The following is a 19,896-nucleotide window of genomic DNA, read 5'->3' as shown; positions in this document are numbered from 1 at the left end:
AATCTTATCGTAGTCAACTTTTTGAACTTTGTCGTAAAAAACTTTTCGATAAGTCGAGCTTCTTCAAGGATATTCTATCCAAGTCCATCAATTTTATAGATCCGTTTACTTTCAAAAAGTATTCACCTATCTTGGATTTCATGGCGCATAGCCATTTTAACGGAGTCAGGGCCCACCATAACTTCTTTGTATGTAGTTGGTTTATCATTGTTCAAAATCAATCCTTTGTTCACAAATCATTTATTTGATCACAAAATAAACCATACCTACAAGGTTCAATAGGTACTTCGATCTCCATGACTATAACACTTTGTAGACATGGGAGCCATCATCATTATGGCCGGTTCCAGAACCATTTCTGATGCTGCGCTACTCTGATCATCATGCTCATGTTCATAAACCTCATCAAGTTCTATTGTCCTCCCACTCAAATACTTCGCTAGAAAACAATTTCTTGGAAATAAGCAAGTAACATTAACAAACACTTTTGTCTTTTACTTCATAGTGAAAAGAACTCCCAATTTGTTCTCTGGGATAACCAACAAAGACATTCATCCGATTTTAGTTGTAAACTCATTTACTTATGCTATGCATACCAAAATTTAAGAAAGGACTACTAGGGTTTATACCCATGCCATAACTCGTATGGTGTCATTTCAACGGATCATGATGATGCTCTATTCAGTGTAAAAGCGGTAGTCTCTAAAGCATAATCCACAAAAATATAATGGCGTTATTTTATCTCATCATTAACCCAACAAGGTTTGGATACGTCTCTTGGATACTTCATCATCACTATGATACTCCAAGTAACGTGAGTTTGTAGAACAATTTCATAACTCTCTTAGATGTTCGCTAAAACCCGTAATTCAAATATTTCCACCATGATCCAATCATAGATATTTGACTTTTCTATTACGATGATTTCCACTTCATGCTGAAATTTATTTGAATCCATTCAAATGTTTCAAACTTCTTCCTTATCGAATATATCCACATATATATACTCAATTCATTGTTGGAAGTTTTCCTGAAGTAGAAGAATCTCCCGCACACAACTATGCCCAGTGAACCACATACATCATCATGTATGTTTCCACTAAGTTAGTTGCCCATTCAACTCTTGGCCTATGAACGGTATTTCAGTCATTCTCTTTAGAAAAAATTTGCAAGCATCAAACGATTCAAAAATCAAATGACTCCAAAAATCCATTTGCATGGAGTTCCTTCATGCGTTCCTTTCTAACATGACCTAAATGGCGGTTCCACAAATAAGTGGAATTCAAATTATTTGCCTCATGGCATTTTAGCTTCAGTGTTATGAATGTGTGTTTCACCATTAAGATTTATAATAACTTATCCATCGTACATGGAGTAATGTCATAATTTGAACAACTCATTGTTTTCATTTGACCAGAGCAAAATAACAATTATTAAGTTATTTATTATAAATTCTAAGGGCTAGGTAGAATGCCAACGACAAACATAATAACACTTTTTTATGTTCCAGACGTGCATTATTACCATATTCCTTATCAGTCACTTAGACCATTGTATTCTTGTATTGCGTTGTTTTGTATGACACTTCATACCAACCAATATGGTACAAATACCCAAGAATTTCATTGTGTGACCAAACTAGGAATACATTCATAACATGTATATCACCTATATACACCTGAGCTAGACTTTCTAGTATTTTCTTTCTTTCTGCCAATAATCTTTTGTAGTTTCTCTTTTAGCTTTCCTCATTCTCAGAAAAAACACTTCAACATCAATAACTTCTAGGTTTGTTGGTCAAATACCAATAACCTTGAGGTTCTTACTTTGAAGTTGATCATCATATGACAAGTGTTCCGAATTTCACTATTAGTAACCTTTTAATGTGATGAGCAATTTCACTCATAATTTTTATCCATCAAATCATGACGACTTTCTGAGACCATGTCTGTACATGCTAGGCTCATAAAGTTTAACCTCAGTATTTGCATGTGCAAATCTGGCTTGCACTCGTTGTATGCACACGTAGAATCTATAACACCCGATCATCACGTGATGCTTCTAAACGATGAGTCTTAGCAATGGTGCATACTAAGGATGATCAATTCATGGATATGCGAATATCGTTAGTGCCCAACTAGTTGGAGGATTTGGACGCCTGGCATCTTCAACCTTCGTACATTCCCATAAAACTTATGAGTTTATGTAGTCTCACCAAATTATATTCTATCACCTTGCAATAAGGTCTTATTTATCACATATATCTCATACCTCGCTTATTTCTGAAAAAATAAATTTCAGCTCCTTACTTTTCAAACAGATTTGAACTTCAAGTTTCACGGAGACAAGATGATTTTAGGTACTAATTGAAACCATTGTTCTTTGAATCAGCAATGTGAGGTTTACTAAAAGTTTGCAATAGGACTTAATCATTTCTTGATTCTTTAACAATACGGTATCAGTCCGTAAAGTTTCTTGTCAGACTTAACAGTATTTCTATCTCAATTAGAAGACTAGCGCATGGTAGAAAACGGATGCCAATTCTACAAATATAATTCAAAATACTATTCAGACTATGTTCATGATAATAAGTTCATATTTTAATCTAATTACTAATGAACTCCCACTTAATACAACATCCCTCATAGTTGTTTAGTGGTACACGATCCATATCCACTACATCAAAACCGATCATCACGTGAGATGATGTAGCTTCAATGGTGAACATCAACATGTTGATCATATCATCCATATGACTCGTGTTCAACCTTTCGGTTTCCTGTGTTCCGAGGCCATGTCTGTACATGCTAGGCTCGTCAAGCAAACCCAAGTATTTTCGCGTGTGCAACATGGCTTACACCCGTTGTATGTGAATGTAGAATCTATCACATCCGATCATCACGAGATGCTTCAAAACGAAGAACTGTAGCAATGGTGCATACGAGGGAAGAACACTTTATTATCTTGATATTAATGTGAGGGATCATCTTATAATGCTACCGTCGTGATCTAACCAAGATAAGATGCATAAAGGATTAACATCACATGCAATTTATATGTTATATGATATGGCCCTTTAGTCTTTGCGCCTTTGATCTTCATCTCCAAAGCACGGACATGATCTCCATCATCAACGGGCATGATCTCCATCATTGTCGGCGTAGCGTCAAGGTCCATGGCACCGTCTTCATGGTTGTTCACCACATGTAGCAACTATTACAACTACTTTGAAATAATACTACTACATGAAATATAAAGACAACCATAAGGCTCCTGCCGATTGCCATAATACAATAATGATCATCTCATACATATTCATCATCACATCATGGCCATATCACATCACCAAACCCTGCAAAAACAAGTTAGACGCCTCTAATATGGTTTGCATATTTTACGTGGTTTAGGGTTTTCGAGTAAGATCCAATCTACCTACGAACATGAACCACAACGGTGATACTAGTATTGTCAATAGAAAGAGTAGATTGAATCTTCACTATGGTGGGAGAGACAGACACCCGCAAAGCCACTTATGCAATACAAGTTGCATGTCAAGCGTGGAGCAAATCTCATGAACGCGGTCATGTAAAGTTAGCCCGGGCCTCTTCATCCCACCATCCCGCAAGATGAAAAGTACTCTAACTAAAAGCAACAAAAACATCAACGCCCACAAAACCATTGTATTCTACTCGTGCAACCAATCTATGCATAGACACGGCTCTGATACCACTGATGGGATTCGTAGCATAGAAAACAAAAAGTTTCCTACCGCAAGAACGAAAACCAAGCCAAGATGCAATCTAGAAGATGGTAGCAACGAGAAGATCATGAGACTAACCCTCGAACATTTCTAAAGCCTACGAGATTAGATCTCATTGTTTCTGTAGTCGATCACTTGCCGCTTTCGAAAGCGCGTAGAAGATCTTGACGGTGCCACAGTCGGGCAGCACCTCCGTACTCGGTCACACGTTCGGTGTTGATGACGACGTCCTTCTCCCCGTTCCAGCGGGCAGCGGATGTAGTAGATCCTCCTCGGAATCCCATCAGCACGACGGCGTGGTGGCGGTGGTGGTGGAGAACTCCGGCAGGGCTTCGCCTAAGCGCTACGGGAGGTGTATGAGGAGGGAGGTGTGCTAGGGTTTGGGAGAGAGGGGGTAGGGCGCCGGCCAGGGGCCCCCCTATGGTGGTGAGGCCAAGTACAAGGCTGCCCCTCCCTCTCCTCCTCATTATATAGGTGGAACCCCAAGGGTTTGCCCACAGTCTTCGAATTAGACCCCAATTCAAAAAATGCCTTATGGACGAAACCTAGAGGGACAGGGACTCTCCCCTTCCCCCTTTCTTTGGCCGGCCAAGGAGGTGGATTCCTCCATGGAGTCCACCCTCCCACTTGGTTGGCTGGATGGGTTTGGTGGAGTCCAACCGGGACTCCACCTTCCATGGTGATTTCATCCGGAAGGTTCTAGAACATTCTAGCGCCTTCCATAAATGCACCGGATCATTTCCAAACTTGGAAAGTGACTTCCTATATATGAATCTTATTCTCCAGACCATTTCGGACCTCCTCGTGATGTCCTAGATCCCATCCGAGACTCCGAACAAAACTTCGAACTCCATTCCATATTCCATATCTACTTAAAACGACATCAAACCTTAAGTGTGTCACCCTACGGTTCGTGAACTATGCTGACATGGTTGAGACTCTTCTCCGACCAATAACCAAGGGATCTGGAGATCCATAATGGCTCCCACATATTCAACGATAACTTAGTGATCGATTGAACCATTTACATACGATACCGATTTCCTTTGTCTCGCGTTATTTTACTTGTCCGAGGTTTGGGCCGACAAGTACTCTTTACTCGTACCGTGGCATATCATCTCTTGTGAACTATTCACATGCTTGCAAGCTAATCAGACGATATTCCACCGAGAGGGCCCATAGTATATCTATCCGTCATCGGGATGGACAAATCCCACTCTTGATCCATATGCCTCAACTCATACTTTCCGAATACTTAATCCCACCTTTATAACCACCCATTTACGCAGTGGCGTTTGATGTAATCAAAGTACCCTTCCGGTATAAGTGATTTACATGATCTCATGGTCGAAGGACTAGGTAACTATGTATCAAAAGCTTATAGCAAACTGAACTTAATGACGTGATCTTATGCTACGCTTATTTGGGTGTATGTCCATTATATCATTCATTCAATGATACAACCTTGTTATTAATAACATCCAATGTTCATGATCACGAAACCATGATCATCTATTAATCAACAAGCTAGTTATAGAAGAGGCTTACTAGGGACTCCTTGTTGTTTACATAACACACATGTATCAATATTTCGGTTAATACAATTATAGCATGGTATGCAAACATTTATCATAAACACATATATATATAATAACCACTTTATTATTGCCTCTTGAGCATATCTCCAATAGTTTGAGCATTGTCCCCTTCTTGGAGGCGTCATTTTTGGAGAGTCTGTAATTCAGGTGTTGTCTTGGCGGTGGATGTATTGTTGTTGTGAGGCCCGAGATACTGGAGTGGGACTTTTGTTTCTTAGTTTTCTTTTCTTGTTTTTGGTTGTGTGCATCCATAGTGCCATTAGGGTGGTGCGTTGTTGCAGAGGCTGGGTGTAATTGGTATCTTCTTGATATTAATATATTCCCTTTATCGAAAAAAGCCGCCTCGGTTAAAATCATTTGGGCCAAGCTAAACAAGGCTTAGAGTTTTTCTTATTTTTGTTTCTTCATTCACTTATTTCCCTTTTGACTTTTTTTTGTATTGCTGCATCTTTCTATTTATTTATTTATTATTAATTTTGAGAGCTACTAGGGTGAGAGCGCCCTTCTATAGGAACGCTGAAGGGCAACACGTGACTAGCGCAGGCCGCGGGGACCCACCACGTAGCATCGTAACAGCCCGAGGAAAGAGCGGGGTATGCACCACAAGTTGCCTTTTTTTTCTCTCTTCTTTTTTCCTCTAAGGGCAATCAAAGAAAAAAATTCAGTGTATAGATATGAAAAATGAAGTTCCTTGCCTAACCAAAGGCAATGCTTGAATACCGATGCAACACACCGCTGCATACCGATGCAGTGTACTGCCTTCGGGTAGGCAGTCTCCTGCACAACGAGGCGGTGTATACTTCCTATCCGAAGGCAGTGTCCTCCCTACCGACAAAGTGCACTGCCTACCCGATGAAGTACATTATCTACTCCAAAGGTAGTGCCCTACCTACCCCCATCAAAGTGCCGTGCCTACCCCTAACAAAGTGCCATGCCAACCCGAAGGCATATAATTGGTGAAACAAAGGCAGTAGTGCACATGAAAATGAGACAATGCGAACCTAGTGCTTTGTAAACCTAGAAGGAAGAGCAACTAATACACTCAAGTGGAAACAAAAAGTTTATCAAAAGATATCAATATGGGATCTACCTTTGAAGATATCAAGGTGATTAGCATAGCCGTGAAAAATGATCTTGATTTGGACAGTTTGAAAGATTTTGTTTTCCGTATTCGAATCTACACATAAAAATGGAAACAAACCCAGCGACACCCTCCACAGTCAACACATATCGAGGAGGGAAGGGGCGGAAGCCGCGGTATGAGCTTGGTTGCGCGTTTACTTTAGTTTGTGTGTTTTCCTACTTTATTTATTTTCATGTACTTTCTCACTTTAGTTTCCGTTTTGCATAGATCGCTGCAGAGAGATATTTTTATTCTTTATTTTATGTTACCTTTTGAAAACTTCATTTTAATTTTTCATGTTACTTTGTATTTATTATAGTAATATAAAAATTACACTTGTACATAGTTCTTATTTTTCTGAGCAAGGTTGACAACATTTTCTGAACTCATTAATGTTTATGTGAAGTACACATGATTTCCCACGAAAAGACTGGTACTATTTTTTAAAATACATTATTATTAAAACATGCATGGTACAAAACAATTGTGATTTTTACGAATAATTTTCAGTCATGAAAATTATATTTGACATACATTTGAAAAAATGTTATCCCGTAAACTATGGACACATTAAGAAATGAGTGATTATTTCTAGTTCTAAGCTATAAGATATTAAAAGCACATTTTCATTCAGTTATTTCAATTATTTTTAGAATAAATACACAATAAACATATTGTGTTAAATGGATTACATGATATTTAAGCTGACCTCACTTCATGTGGAGGCACCTCCCCTGTCTCCCACGTGAGAGTCCACTAGCATATAGAAAGCTCCCAAAATAGACATATAACAGCGAGCAAGTCTCCTAGGATTGGAAACATTAGGAAGTTTGCTCTAATTCTCCGCCTTTAGCGAGGAATAAGGGGCCTCCACCCAACCGTCCTGAAATACAATGTGGTCTCATTCCATAAGACCGCTCACATTCTTTATTAAATCCTAAAATAATTATATCGAATGAAATTAATGATATTCAGCAAAATAAGGTAGAAGAGAAAAGATTTTCAAAATTATAAAGGAATGCAAAAAAGAAATTTTGGTTATTCAATTTTGTTATTCATATATATAGCATTTATGATGTATTTTCTAATTGATCATAAAAAATTAGGCGCTCAAAAAATCGCTAGAAGAGTTATTAATGAAGAAAACGACTATATGAACTTTTCAACAAAAATGCTATGGGAGAAACATCTTTTTATAAAACATAACAACTCTAAAATTGAAGAGCATAAACCTTCAAAAATAACAAAACAAAAAGTAAATAAAGATAGCAAAGCAGTTGGCTAAATAAAATAAAAAACAAGCTAAAGAACCAAAAATTGATATAAAAATTGAAAATAAAATAAACCAAAAATATGTTAGGAAAAACAACTCGAAAAAACAAAAGAAATGTGATATAGAAACTAAATTAAAAGGATACACATAAGATTACTTCATCGTTAGGGATGTTCCAAATCAATAGAGGGTCACATCGCAACAACTAACCCATCTCAATTTGTCAATCAGGCCGACAACCTCATCACAGCCGTGGCTCGAGCTTGCCAGCCATGCCATACTGACGAAGTCACTTCTCCAGCCATTGTGCCATTGTTGCATCTCTACTTGAGGATGGCGACTTGCCGTACTACCACCAACAACTACCTTGGATCATTGTCCCGACGTCCACAACCCCAGGAGTTGAGACGCACGTGTAGCAATTGCAGGTACGCTTGATGCCTCCAAGAAAGGTAGCGTCGTATTGCCACCACTAGCTTCAAAACCTCGAAGCTAGGACTTCCATTGGGATATCCTAACCCCCCCCCCCCCCCCCCCCCCCACCCACCCACGAGGTGAGATGGGGTTCCACGATGACACATCCAAGGAAATAAATAAAGTGAAAGGTTTCGGATTTGCCGACAGTGGTTAAATATTGTGGCAAGGCTTTTAACCAAACCAGGCCCGCATACCACATCCAACTAGGGTGGGGAGGAGAAAAACAAGGGGTTTGACCATATAGAGGTGTCAACCAAGGGTGCTCACGCGCACAAGACATGTAAAATTGGAGCACCACATGTTAGGTTTGATGTTTGATCAGTTGGCGGTGGACGTCGTATTTGGTAGCCAACCATGTGTGGTGGATGAGTAAGAAAGAATGAAGGATAGAAAGGGATAGAAAATCGACAAGATTCTAGTGGTGCAAGTCAGTATGGAATATTTCAGACACCAGTGTTCACTCTTGAACCTTGGAGTTGAACATTTATTTCAGTTTTTTTCTACCATAAAGAAAAGTCAGAAATATTGGTTTGAATCTAATTTTCATGATTTCAGTTCAGTAGGACTATCCTCTACCGAACCACAATGAACAGTGTGAGACATATTTTATTATGCTTGCTGAGACAGCTGGCATATCATATCCACTCAGATAAGCGATCAGGGCTGTAGGCTACAAAGGAGGCTCGCAGTGGTACTCATATTTGTGAGTGCATGCACTTCTAATTTTAGTGGTCAAAGATCACTACCTATGGAGGTGGATTTCGTTTTCCTCGTGATTTCGGCACATGTTGTGTATGCAGTTTTTAGGAACCCCTCACGAGTAAGTTGTCAGTCGTATTGTGTTAGCCTAGCAGTCAGTCATTTGTGGTTCGCCCGGATCAAGCCAAGATAAAATTGAGGTAAGCTTCCCATGTACATGTCATCAATCATTACATCTAGGACAAGATTGTCATCATGGATTCTAACTGAAGAGGAACCAGAGTCTGGCATTTAATATGGCGAACTATAACCGAAAGCTTGTTTTCTCAGACAAATAATCCCTAATAGATCTAACCTAATCCACTACTGTAGAAATCATTTTCCCGACACCTTCCATTCTTACTTATGCATGAATGGAAAGACAAGAAAAATGCCATCAAGATGCTACCCTCACACCTTGACGGCCTTTCCCCTATGTGTTTCCTTTTTGTTTTATTTTTTTCCTTCGGTGGCACAAACTTGGGTGCTTTATATAACAATGATTGGGAACAAACAAGAGAGGATGGCGTAACCCAAAAAAAAGGACAGTAGTAGGTAGTGTCTTTTAGTATTGCTGTCTTGACGATATTGGTACATAGTACTGTAGTAGGCAGGGGCGGAGACAGAGCGAGATACAAATGATCTGGTGTATGTATGAACGGGGAGTACATACTAATTGACACAAATAATTACTCGTATTTGAAGGCCATGCCGATTACTTCTGCATAGCAGCAAATGCACATGTACGTACGTGTTAACAACGTACCTGACGAGGAGGGCCCACAAGCCGTGGCGATCAGGGAGAAACGCGACCGCAAGGAAAGCACCAGGTTCCCATCGAAGCACTGGGTGACACGATGAGCTGTCACCAGCTGATTGGTGGCTATAAGTACATCGACGTCGACCACTGGTCCAGTTGGCGAATAGGAGGTTGGCTTAGAGCATCCCCACTCGTTGGCGCTCCCCACGCTCAAATCCGGCGAAATTTTCGTCCGGATTGGAGGAAGATTTGGCCTGGGGAGCGCCGAAGTTCCAGCCGTCCCCCCGGCAGGAAACCCCCAACCTCGACCATTTGACTATTTCAAACAAATTTAACATAAAATTTAACAAGTTCGGCGACCAAGAGTACGAAAATTGCTGAAACAAATTCGGCGATAATCAGTACAATGTTTAACAAGTGCTGAAACAAATGAAGCACACAATTTCATAATTTTTCAAACAAATTAAGGCAGACTAGTTGGCGTCGGCGTTGGCGTTGCCTCGGAGCCTCCATATGTGCTCCACCAGATCATCTTGCAGCAGCTGATGCATTGTAGAGTCTCGAATCTCCTGGCGCATAGCAATGAAGGCGGCCCATGATGGAGGCACCTGGTGATTAGGCTGTGCAAGAGGACCCTCTCTCTCATATGGTGCTTCTTGCTCAGCCAGAGGAACCGGATGCTTTCGCTCATTTTCAATAATCATATTGTGTAGGCACACACAGCAGTTCATCACCTCCCACATCTGATCTTTGGACCAAGTCATAGCGGGGAACTGGACGACAGCAAATCCCTGCTGGAGGACACCAAATGCACGCTCGACGTCTTTTCGGCAAGCTTTTTGTTTCTGGACAAACTCGCAAAGTTTGGGGGTGCTAGGGTTCGAGATAGTCTTCACAAATGTTGCCCACTTTGGATAGATACCGTCTGCAAGGTAGTATCCTTTGTTGTAGTGCCGACCATTGATCACATAGTCCACCGGGGGAGCATGACCCTCAACAAGCTTGGAAAAGACCGGGGAGCAGTTTAGGACGTTGATGTCATTGTTGGATCCAGGCATACCAAAGAAAGAGTGCCAAATCCAGAGATCATGGGTAGGCACTGCTTCAAGTATCACAGTGCAGCCTTTTTTGTGACCCTTGTACATTTCCTGCCACGCAAACGGACAGTTCTTCCATTGCCAATGCATGCAGTCAATGCTTCCAAGCATCCCTGGAAAACCTCTAGCTTCATTTGTTGCAAGGATCCTCTGAGTGTCTTCGACAGTGGGTGATCTCAAGTAATAGTCCCCGAACACTGCTATGACGGCCCTGCAGAACCGGTAGAAACAATCAAGGGCGGTGGACTCCGCCATCCGAAGATAGTCATCTGCAGTATCACCGGGAGCTCCATACGTCAGCATCCTCATAGCCACTGTGCACTTCTGCAGTGACGAAAATCCAACCAAACCAGTGCAATCCGCCTTGCATCTGAAGTAGGGATCAAAGTCTCGGATGGCATACACAATTTCCAGAAATAACTTTCTGCTCATCCTGAAACGACGCCGGAAAACACTCTCACCGTGCAATGGATTGTCGGCGAAGTAGTCGGCGTACAACATGCAATAGCCCTCCATTCGCTGTCTCGGCTTGCACTTCCGGCGACCTGGTGCCGACCCACCACGTCGACCAGTTGCCAGTCCGCCATATATGCTTGCCAAGCAACCGAGGATCATCATGTGCTCGTCGTCTTGGGCGGCTGCTGCCATCTCTTTTTGCATAAGCTCGACGAACATCTGCTCCTCCTCTTCGTCCGAGTCCATGGCCGGCGAGGCAAATGGACGAACACCTGACGGGCGTGGTCGAGGCAACCTGAGCCGCGAGCGACGAGGAGCAGGCCAAAGTCGGAAAACAGGCCGGCGGAAGAGCAGCCAGATAGGCCGTCGTCGAAAGACGGCGGAGTATAGGCAGGTGGGGAAGGAGGGACGGCGGAATCTGGGCAACAAGCCGGCGGGGTGGTGCCGGCGGCGAGAGAGATACGAGGGGTGGCGGTGGGGTTCGTGTGTCGAGTCACCGACAGATCGGGCCCTTCCCCGCTTTTCACTCGTCCGGAGTCCCCGATAGGTCCCCGGGGGGCCGGGGATGGCGTGGGCTCGCCGGATGGATGAAGGGCCAAATCCGGACGAAAACGAGGAACCGGGGACGCGACTGGGCCGAATTTCGTCGTCCGGATGGGAAAAACGTCGCTCGGGGCCTCGTCGGGGAACGAGTGGAGATGCTCTTAGCCCACTTGCTTCTGTCCCTGACTCTGTAGCTTGCTTGTATCTCTGGACTCTGGAGGATGTAGCTGTGTGAGGATGTTTCTCTGAACTCCCTTCTCCTGTAATCAATTCGTGGAAGTAGACAATGAAATCTCCGTGAGCTTGAATCTCTGCTTGATCTAGTAGTCAGGTGTTAACAGTACGTACCGAAGCCTAGCCCAAGCAGAGCCATCCTCTTGGGGCTCGACTGTTTCTGCGCAGCCTGTAGTTTATTTGCCGAGGCCAATAGCTTCATATTTTATTTATTTTTACCGGGGCCAATCGGTTATCTCCTTGCCCTAATTTCAGATCGATCTACCATGGCGCTGCCGCAGCTCGCAAACCGAGCTAAGTGCCAGCTCTCTCGCGATGCCATCTTTTCAAAAGAAAAGCCCGCTGCGGCGCCTCATAACAGAGGACGTCTATCTCCCATATGGAATTATGATCCAGCTCAACACTCAAATAAGGGCACGCTGGTCGCTTGACGCATAATTTTTATCTGACAATCCTATACACATAATTGACCAATTGTCTCTACTTCCAGTCCTACTAACGTGCTAGCCGATCAGCACTAGTTTTGTGTTCAAACTCGGTAGAAACGATGGGAGAAATTTCAATAATTTTCATCCATAGGCTGCATATAAAATTGATAAAAAAACTTCAAATTCATAAGCCATACGTATTTCATTAAATGCTCTCTAAATTAGTGATTTGTTCATAAATGATAACTCCACAATTACTAGAGGATTATATGAGGAGAAAAAATCACCCGTCGTTTGCTTGAACAACGATTTTTATACTTCATCTGTGCCTCGCCCCCTACGCTTAAATCCTGGCTCCACCCCTGGTAGTAGGTGATGTAATGATGCAGCAGCATTGCTATACATAAGACGAGTCAATATGAGGAAAATCCATGAAATAGAGAAGGGTGCTCGGTGGGAGGTGACGGAATTCTTCCCGTACTCTTTTCGTTTTTCAGCGATGCATGTTCGAGCTCGCGCCATCTCCCTCCTCGTCCATGCTTGTGCAGAAAAAGATGTCCTTTTGCATCAACGGAGCACGAGACGAGGTTGGGTCGCTGGAAACGGCCGAATCAGCTGTTCGTCCCGTTCAGTCCTAGAGCTGTTTTGAGAACCGGTTCAACCATAATGCAGAAGGCTTCCGTTCAACCAAACGGTCCAACAACTTCTGCTCCACTGATGCGGGCCAAATGACATGTGAGCTAGCAAACGCGCTCGTTATGTCCAGCACGGCTCTTAAAGCACCCTTGGGCTAATCCCCGAGGAACGCCAGGATCAGCAGTTTATGTGGAGCCTTGCCCGTTGTCGCTGAAACATGCATCGACTCAGCGTGGAGAAGCATGGAAGACGCCCCATTTACTCCTTTACACACACTCTACTCCCATCACCGCCATCTTCTCTCACTCACACACTAACACATGTTATCAAGTTCCATCAACCGCATCTTCAATGTCTGCCTCGCAGCCTCCGCCTGCACCTCCATCCTCTCCGTCGCGTGCTACCCCGACCAAGCTTTTTCCCCGATGGGCCGCAAAGTGCACGCAGATGAGCCGGGAGTACAAAGCCAGCATGGTCCGCGACACGGCGGCGATTATCTCGATCATCGGGCCGGTGTTAAATTGGCCTTTCTCCGTAGCATCGAGGCCAATGGCGGGTGGCCATGGCGGCCGCCAGAATTTAATTGCCCTCCCCCCTCCTGATAGGGAGATTTGACCCCCTACGGGTATGCCGCGAGAAGAACGGTGGTCATAGCGGCAGGTGTGCCTGGCTCAAGACGGGAGATGGATATGCCTCTTGGATTCGATCCATTTTCGTGGCACACTCAGCCGAGCGGGCGCCACTTCTGTAGTTCCACCTCCAGCGCACATCAGGGCACCGCACACAGATGCATTGGCAATGCGACTTCGATTGCCTCCCCAGCGGGGCTCATGCACATCAAATAGGTAAGCCGCATGGGTTTTCATTGATGCATGATCAACGTGCCCATTGGTGCTAGACAACCAGTGGTATAATAGAATAGTAGAAAGAGAAAGATGGAAAGAGAGAGGCTGGCGGATCAACAAGAGTTCAAATATGCAAATCGTTGTACTCCCCTGTCTATAAAAAGATGTCTCAACTTAGGACAAATTTGAATGTATCTAGATACTAAAATAAGTCTAGATACATTCAATTTTTGACAAAGTTGATAGATCTATTTATAGACCGAGGGAGATTTCTTTGCGAACACCGATGTTCACTTTTGAGCCTTGGAGTTGAACATTTTAGCTTTTCCTTCTACATCCACCACCAGGTCATCACAATGATCCATGAAACGTAATTTGCGATGTTTGAGCAGGCACCTTAGAGTGTTAGGGTGGGATCCCGCTGGGATTTCACTTATAATATATTTTGCATTTTCTAATTTAAATTTTAGTGTCAAAATTTATAATAAAAAATAAAATGCACTACGAGTACGATTTAGGTGGAATCCCATTTAACATCCTAAGACACATAGCAGATCTTATCCCACCCACTAGTCAAGAAAGTAACCGGAATTTGGGGTACACAGGAGCAACCGATAGGTGTGTAAGGCCAACCTACTAGGAGTAAAGTTGTCAGCTGTCATTTTGGTGGTACAGTTATTAACTTGTGGCCTAACATGACAAAATCGCTCTAGAGAGATTACTATAACAAAGGCAAGAAATCTGAAGAATTTTCGGCCCATTAGCTTATGTAACGTGATCTATAAGATTGCTTCCAAAGTTTTGGCGAACAGGTTGAAAGTGATTCTGCCACACATCATTTCAGAACATCAGAGTGCATTTGTGCCAGGCAGGATTATCACTGACAATGTGCTTATCGCCTTTGAGTGCTTGCATACTGTCCGCCATCAAGATAATAAACGTCCTTTCTTTGCTCTTAAGATTAACATGATGAAAGCTTATGATAGAGTGGAATGGGATTATCTGCATGGATGTTTATGCAAGCTTGGTTTTGCCCCTGCATGGATTCAATCAGTTATGAGATGTGTTACATGTGTGAGGTACGCGGTTCATGTTAATGGTGAACTTACTGAGCCAGTGGTGCCCTCCAGGGGCATTCGTCAGGGCGACCCCATCAGCCCCTATTTGTTCCTTCTTTGCACAGAAGGTCTGTCTAGTTTACTGCAACAAAGCGAGAATCGAGGTGAGCTCCATGGTGTTAAAAATGGTAGACTCGGTCCCGCAATATCCCATTTACTTTTTGCAGATGACAGCATTTTCTTCGCTCGGAGTGACAGTAGGAGTGTGGAGTCCCTGAAAAATACTTTGAAGACTTTCTGTGATGGGTCCGGCCAGAAAATTAATTTGGACAAATCATCAGTCTTCTTTGGTAACCATTGTCAAGATCATATCAAAGAAAGGGTGGAGAACACGCTAGGGGTACAGAGTGAAATCCTTAATGATTTCTATCTGGGGATGCCCATTTCAGTGGGAAGATCTCCTACTGTCACCTTCAACTTTCTGCTTGATATGATCTGGAAGCGCTTGAATGGAGTGGTGGATCGGCCCTTGTCTAGGGCGGGTAAAGAAGTCTTTTTGAAATCTGTTATCCAAGCCATTCCAACATATGCTATGAGTTGTTTCCAAATCCCTATCACTAATTGCGACAAGATGAGATCCACTATTGCTAATGAATGGTGGGGTATGGAGGAAGGGAAGAGGAAACTTCACTGGAGGTCCTGGGAGTAGCTCTCAACTCCAAAGTCTCTAGGAGGTCTTGGGTTTAGGGACTTAACCTCGTTCAATCAAGCAATGCTTGGCCGTAAGGGTGGCGCCTTCTCACAGACCCGACATCGTTATGTGCCAGAGTTCTCAAAGGAAGGTATTTTCCCTTTACGGATTTTTGGCACGCTCCTAAACCCAGGACATTCTCTTATACCTGGAGGAGTATTTTGTTTGGGCGAGATCCTCTTCTCCGTGGTGTTCAATGGGGTATTGGCGATGGTAAGACGATGAAAATCTCTTCAGATCACTGGATACCGGAACGACCACCGTATATGCTCAAACCTCTGAAACCAATACCGGCTGTGGCGACTGTTAGCTGTTTGATTGATGAAGAGAATAGCTGCTGGATTCCAGAGACAGTGAATGCTTTCTTTGACTCTAAGACTGCTGAATATATTATGCGGATCCAGATCAGTCGACATGGAGGTGATTTTGTTCGTTGGCCGCACACTAAGCATGGTCTGTACACTGTTCGGTCTGCTTATAATTTGGTGAGAGCCGAGGGATTTTTCGTCGAGCGCAGTCGACGGGGCAGAGGTACGTCTTCTGCTGTGGCAAATGATGAGAAACATTGGAAGAATATCTGGAAGATAAATGCTCCTGGGAAGATGAAAATTCACTTATGGAGATTTGCCCAAGATTGCCTTCCGAGTGGTGTGCAAATGCAGCGTCGACAAATTCCGACAAGTGACGCCTGCGTTTTCTGTGGACGAGAGGAGGATGTAGCACATGCTATGCTACTCTGCCAGTTTGCAATGGAGGTGTGGCGTTTGGTTAAACGGAAATATATGATTCAGTTACAGCGGCATGATCTTATGTCAACCAAGTATTGGCTGTTCGAGTTCCTTGCTAATGCAACTGAGTTGGAGGCCACGGTCCTTGCTGTTGGATGTTGGTATATTTGGGAGGCACGTAATGATGCAAGAAATAATCGAGGCCACCCTGATCCAACCAGAACGAGTGTGAAAATCCTCGCATATATTGACATGATCATTCAGCAATGTTTCAAGGCGAAACCTAGCAATAGGCGTGAGACTGATGTAGCTCCACGATGGTCTCCGCCGCCTCCAGGTGTTGTCCTTGTTAACTCTGATGTTGCGCTTTTCGCGGACTGCAGGCAGATGGCCATGGGAGCAGTTTTTCGCGACTCCGAGGGGAAGTGCTTGGCTGCGGCAAGCTTACCCCTCCAGGGTTTTACATCTCCAGAAATGGGTGAGGCACTAGCTCTACGCGATGCGGTGATGATTGCACGCGACAAGGGTTTCAAAAATGTGATCTTTGTCTCAGATTGTTTGTCTTTGATCCAGAGGCTCAACTCTCCAGCACCAGATCGCTCCGAGGTTGGTTCAGTGGTCAAGGACATCAAGACCTTGGTGGCAGGCTTCTTCAGTGCTAATTTTCGGCATGTGAAACGTTGTCTGAACGAAGTGGCACACATTTTAGCTAAAACTTGTAATTTAGCTTCACTAGGTTTTATTTCGTTTTCTGTCCCGGAATGTATCCGGAAGACTCTTTGTATTGATGTGTGTTGATCAATAAAGTGTCGCTTTCCTGTCAAAAAAAAACATGACAAAATCATTAACCTGAGCCCTTAGGGGAGAGCTCATGATGTCCAGGTCATCGGTTATTCAAATTCAAAGACAACCATTGTTGAAATATTGGGCCCACATTTGGTGGCCCATACTAGATTTCAGATTTTCCATATAAATCTCAAAGCCCACTTAGTGGCAGCCTTGTGAGTTTGAGCTCAAGTTGGTGGCAGCTCACTAGGGAGTGGCAAGAGGTGGGAAGTTTAGTCCCACATGGAAAGTTGGGAGGAAGTTAGACCACCTTATAAGGTGGGTTGTTCCACCACTAGTAAGTGAGTGAGAATAGGAGTGCTACACGCGCGCTCCTTGATGCTGTCCAGGACTGGCGCGGGGTTGACGAGGGAGGAAATCCCTGTGGTGTAGCTTTCTGGTCCCCGGCAACGGCGCCAGAAAATAGCTTGATGTCTACGTTCCCCCTCCTTTCCTGTAGACAGTGTTGGGCCTCCAAGAGCAGAGGTTTGTAGAACAGCAGCAAGTTTTCCCTTAAGTGGATCACCCAAGGTTTATCGAACTCAGGGAGGAAGAGGTCAAAGATATCCCTCTCATGCAACCCTGCAACCACAAAGCAAGAAGTCTCTTGTGTCCCCAACACACCTAATAGGTGCACTAGTTCGGCGAAGAGATAGTGAAATACAGGTGGTATGAATATATATGAGCAGTAGCAACGGTGCCAGAAAATAGCTTGCGGGCGTGTAGTTGATGGTGGTAGTATTGCAGCAGTAGTAACGCAGTAAAACAGTAAACAAGCAGTAGTAACGCAGTATTTAGGAACAAGGCCTAGGGATTACACTTTCACTAGTGGACACTCTCAACATTGATCACATAACAGAATAGATAAATGCATACTCTACACTTTTGTTGGATGATGAACACATTGCGTAGGATTACACGAACCCTCAATGCCGGAGTTAACAAGCTCCACAATAATGCTCATATTTAAGTAACCTTATAGTGTAAGATAGATCAACAGACTAAACCAAGTACTAACATAGCATGCACACTGTCACCTTCATGCATATGTAGGAGGAATAGATCACATCAATATTATCATAGCAATAGTTAACTTCGCAATCTACAAGAGATCATGATCATAGCATAAACCAAGTACTAACACGGTGCACACACTGTCACCTTTACACACGTGCAGGAGGAATAGAACTACTTTAATAACTTTGCTAGAGTAGCACATAGAATAGTAGTGATACAAACTCATATGAATCTCAATCATGTAAAGCAGCTCATGAGATTATTGTATTGAGGTACATTGGAGAGAGATGAACCACATAGCTACCGGTACAGCCCCGAGCCTCGATGGAGAACTACTCCCTCCTCATGGGAGCAGCAGCGGTGATGAAGATGGCGGTGGAGATGGCAGCGGTGTCGATGGAGAAGCCTTCCGGGGGCACTTCCCCGTTCCGGCAGCGTGCCGGAACAGAGACTCCTGTCCCCCAGATCTTGGCCTCGCGATGGCGGCGGCTCTGGAAGGTTTCTGTGGTTTTCGTCGAACGTATCAGGGTTTTCGATCCAGGGGCTTTATATAGGCGAAGAGGCGGCGCAGGAGGGTCGAAGGGGCGACGAAACCATAGGGCGGCGCGGCCAGGGCCTGGGCCGCGCCGGCCTAGGGTCTGGGGGCCCAGTGCCCCCCCCTCTGGTCCTTCCCGGGTGTTCTGGATGCTTCCGGTGAAAATAGGAACTTGGGCGTTGATTTCGTCCGATTCCGAGAATATTTCGTTACTAGGATTTCTGAAACCAAAAACAGCAGAAAACAGGAACTGGCACTTCGGCATCTTGTTAATAGGTTAGTTCCAGAAAATGCACGAATATGACATAAAGTGTGCATAAAACATGTAGATAACATCAATAATGTGGCATGGAACACAAGAAATTATCGATACGTCGGAGACGTATCAGCATCCCCAAGCTTAGTTCTGCTCGTCCCGAGCAGGTAAAACGATAACACAGATAATTTCTGGAGTGACATGCCATCATAACCTTGATCATACTATTTGTAAAGCATATGTAGTGAATACAGCGATCAAAACAATGTATATGACATGAGTAAACAAGTGAATCATATAGCAAAGACGTTTCATGAATAGTACTTCAAGACAAGCATCAATAAGTCTTGAATAAGAGTTAACTCATAAAGCAATAATTCATAGTAAAAGTATTGAAGCAACACAAAGGAAGATTAAGTTTCAGCGGTTGCTTTCAACTTGTAACATGTATATCTCATGGATATTGTCAACATAGAGTAATATAATAAGTGCAATATGCAAATATGTAGGAATCAATGCACAGTTCACACAAGTGTTTGCTTCTTGAGATGGAGAGAAATAGGTGAACTGACTCAACATTGAAAGTAAAAGAATGGTCCTCCATAGAGGAAAAGCATCGATTGCTATATTTGTGCTAGAGCTTTGATTTTGAAAACATGAAACAATTTTGTCAACGGTAGTAATAAAGCATATGCATCATGTAAATTATATCTTATAAGTTGCAAGCCTCATGCATAGTGTACTAATAGTGCCCGCAC

At 43.4% G+C, this 19,896-nt stretch overlaps 1 protein-coding gene across 1 annotated transcript; it reads left to right on the top strand.

Moving 5' to 3' along the window:
* Positions 1–15,998: 15,998 nt before the first annotated feature.
* LOC139839040 (uncharacterized) lies at positions 15,999–17,303 on the top strand. The gene has a single exon (XM_071829084.1). The coding sequence runs from the start codon at positions 15,999–16,001 to the stop codon at positions 17,301–17,303; it is 1,305 nt and encodes a 434-aa protein (XP_071685185.1).
* Positions 17,304–19,896: the final 2,593 nt, after the last annotated feature.

The sequence above is a fragment of the Lolium perenne genome, chromosome 4, assembly GCF_019359855.2.
Source record: "Lolium perenne isolate Kyuss_39 chromosome 4, Kyuss_2.0, whole genome shotgun sequence".
Lineage (NCBI taxonomy): Eukaryota > Viridiplantae > Streptophyta > Magnoliopsida > Poales > Poaceae > Lolium > Lolium perenne.
The sequence above is the reverse complement of the archived record's forward strand: the minus strand, read 5'-3'. Positions and strand labels throughout refer to the sequence as shown.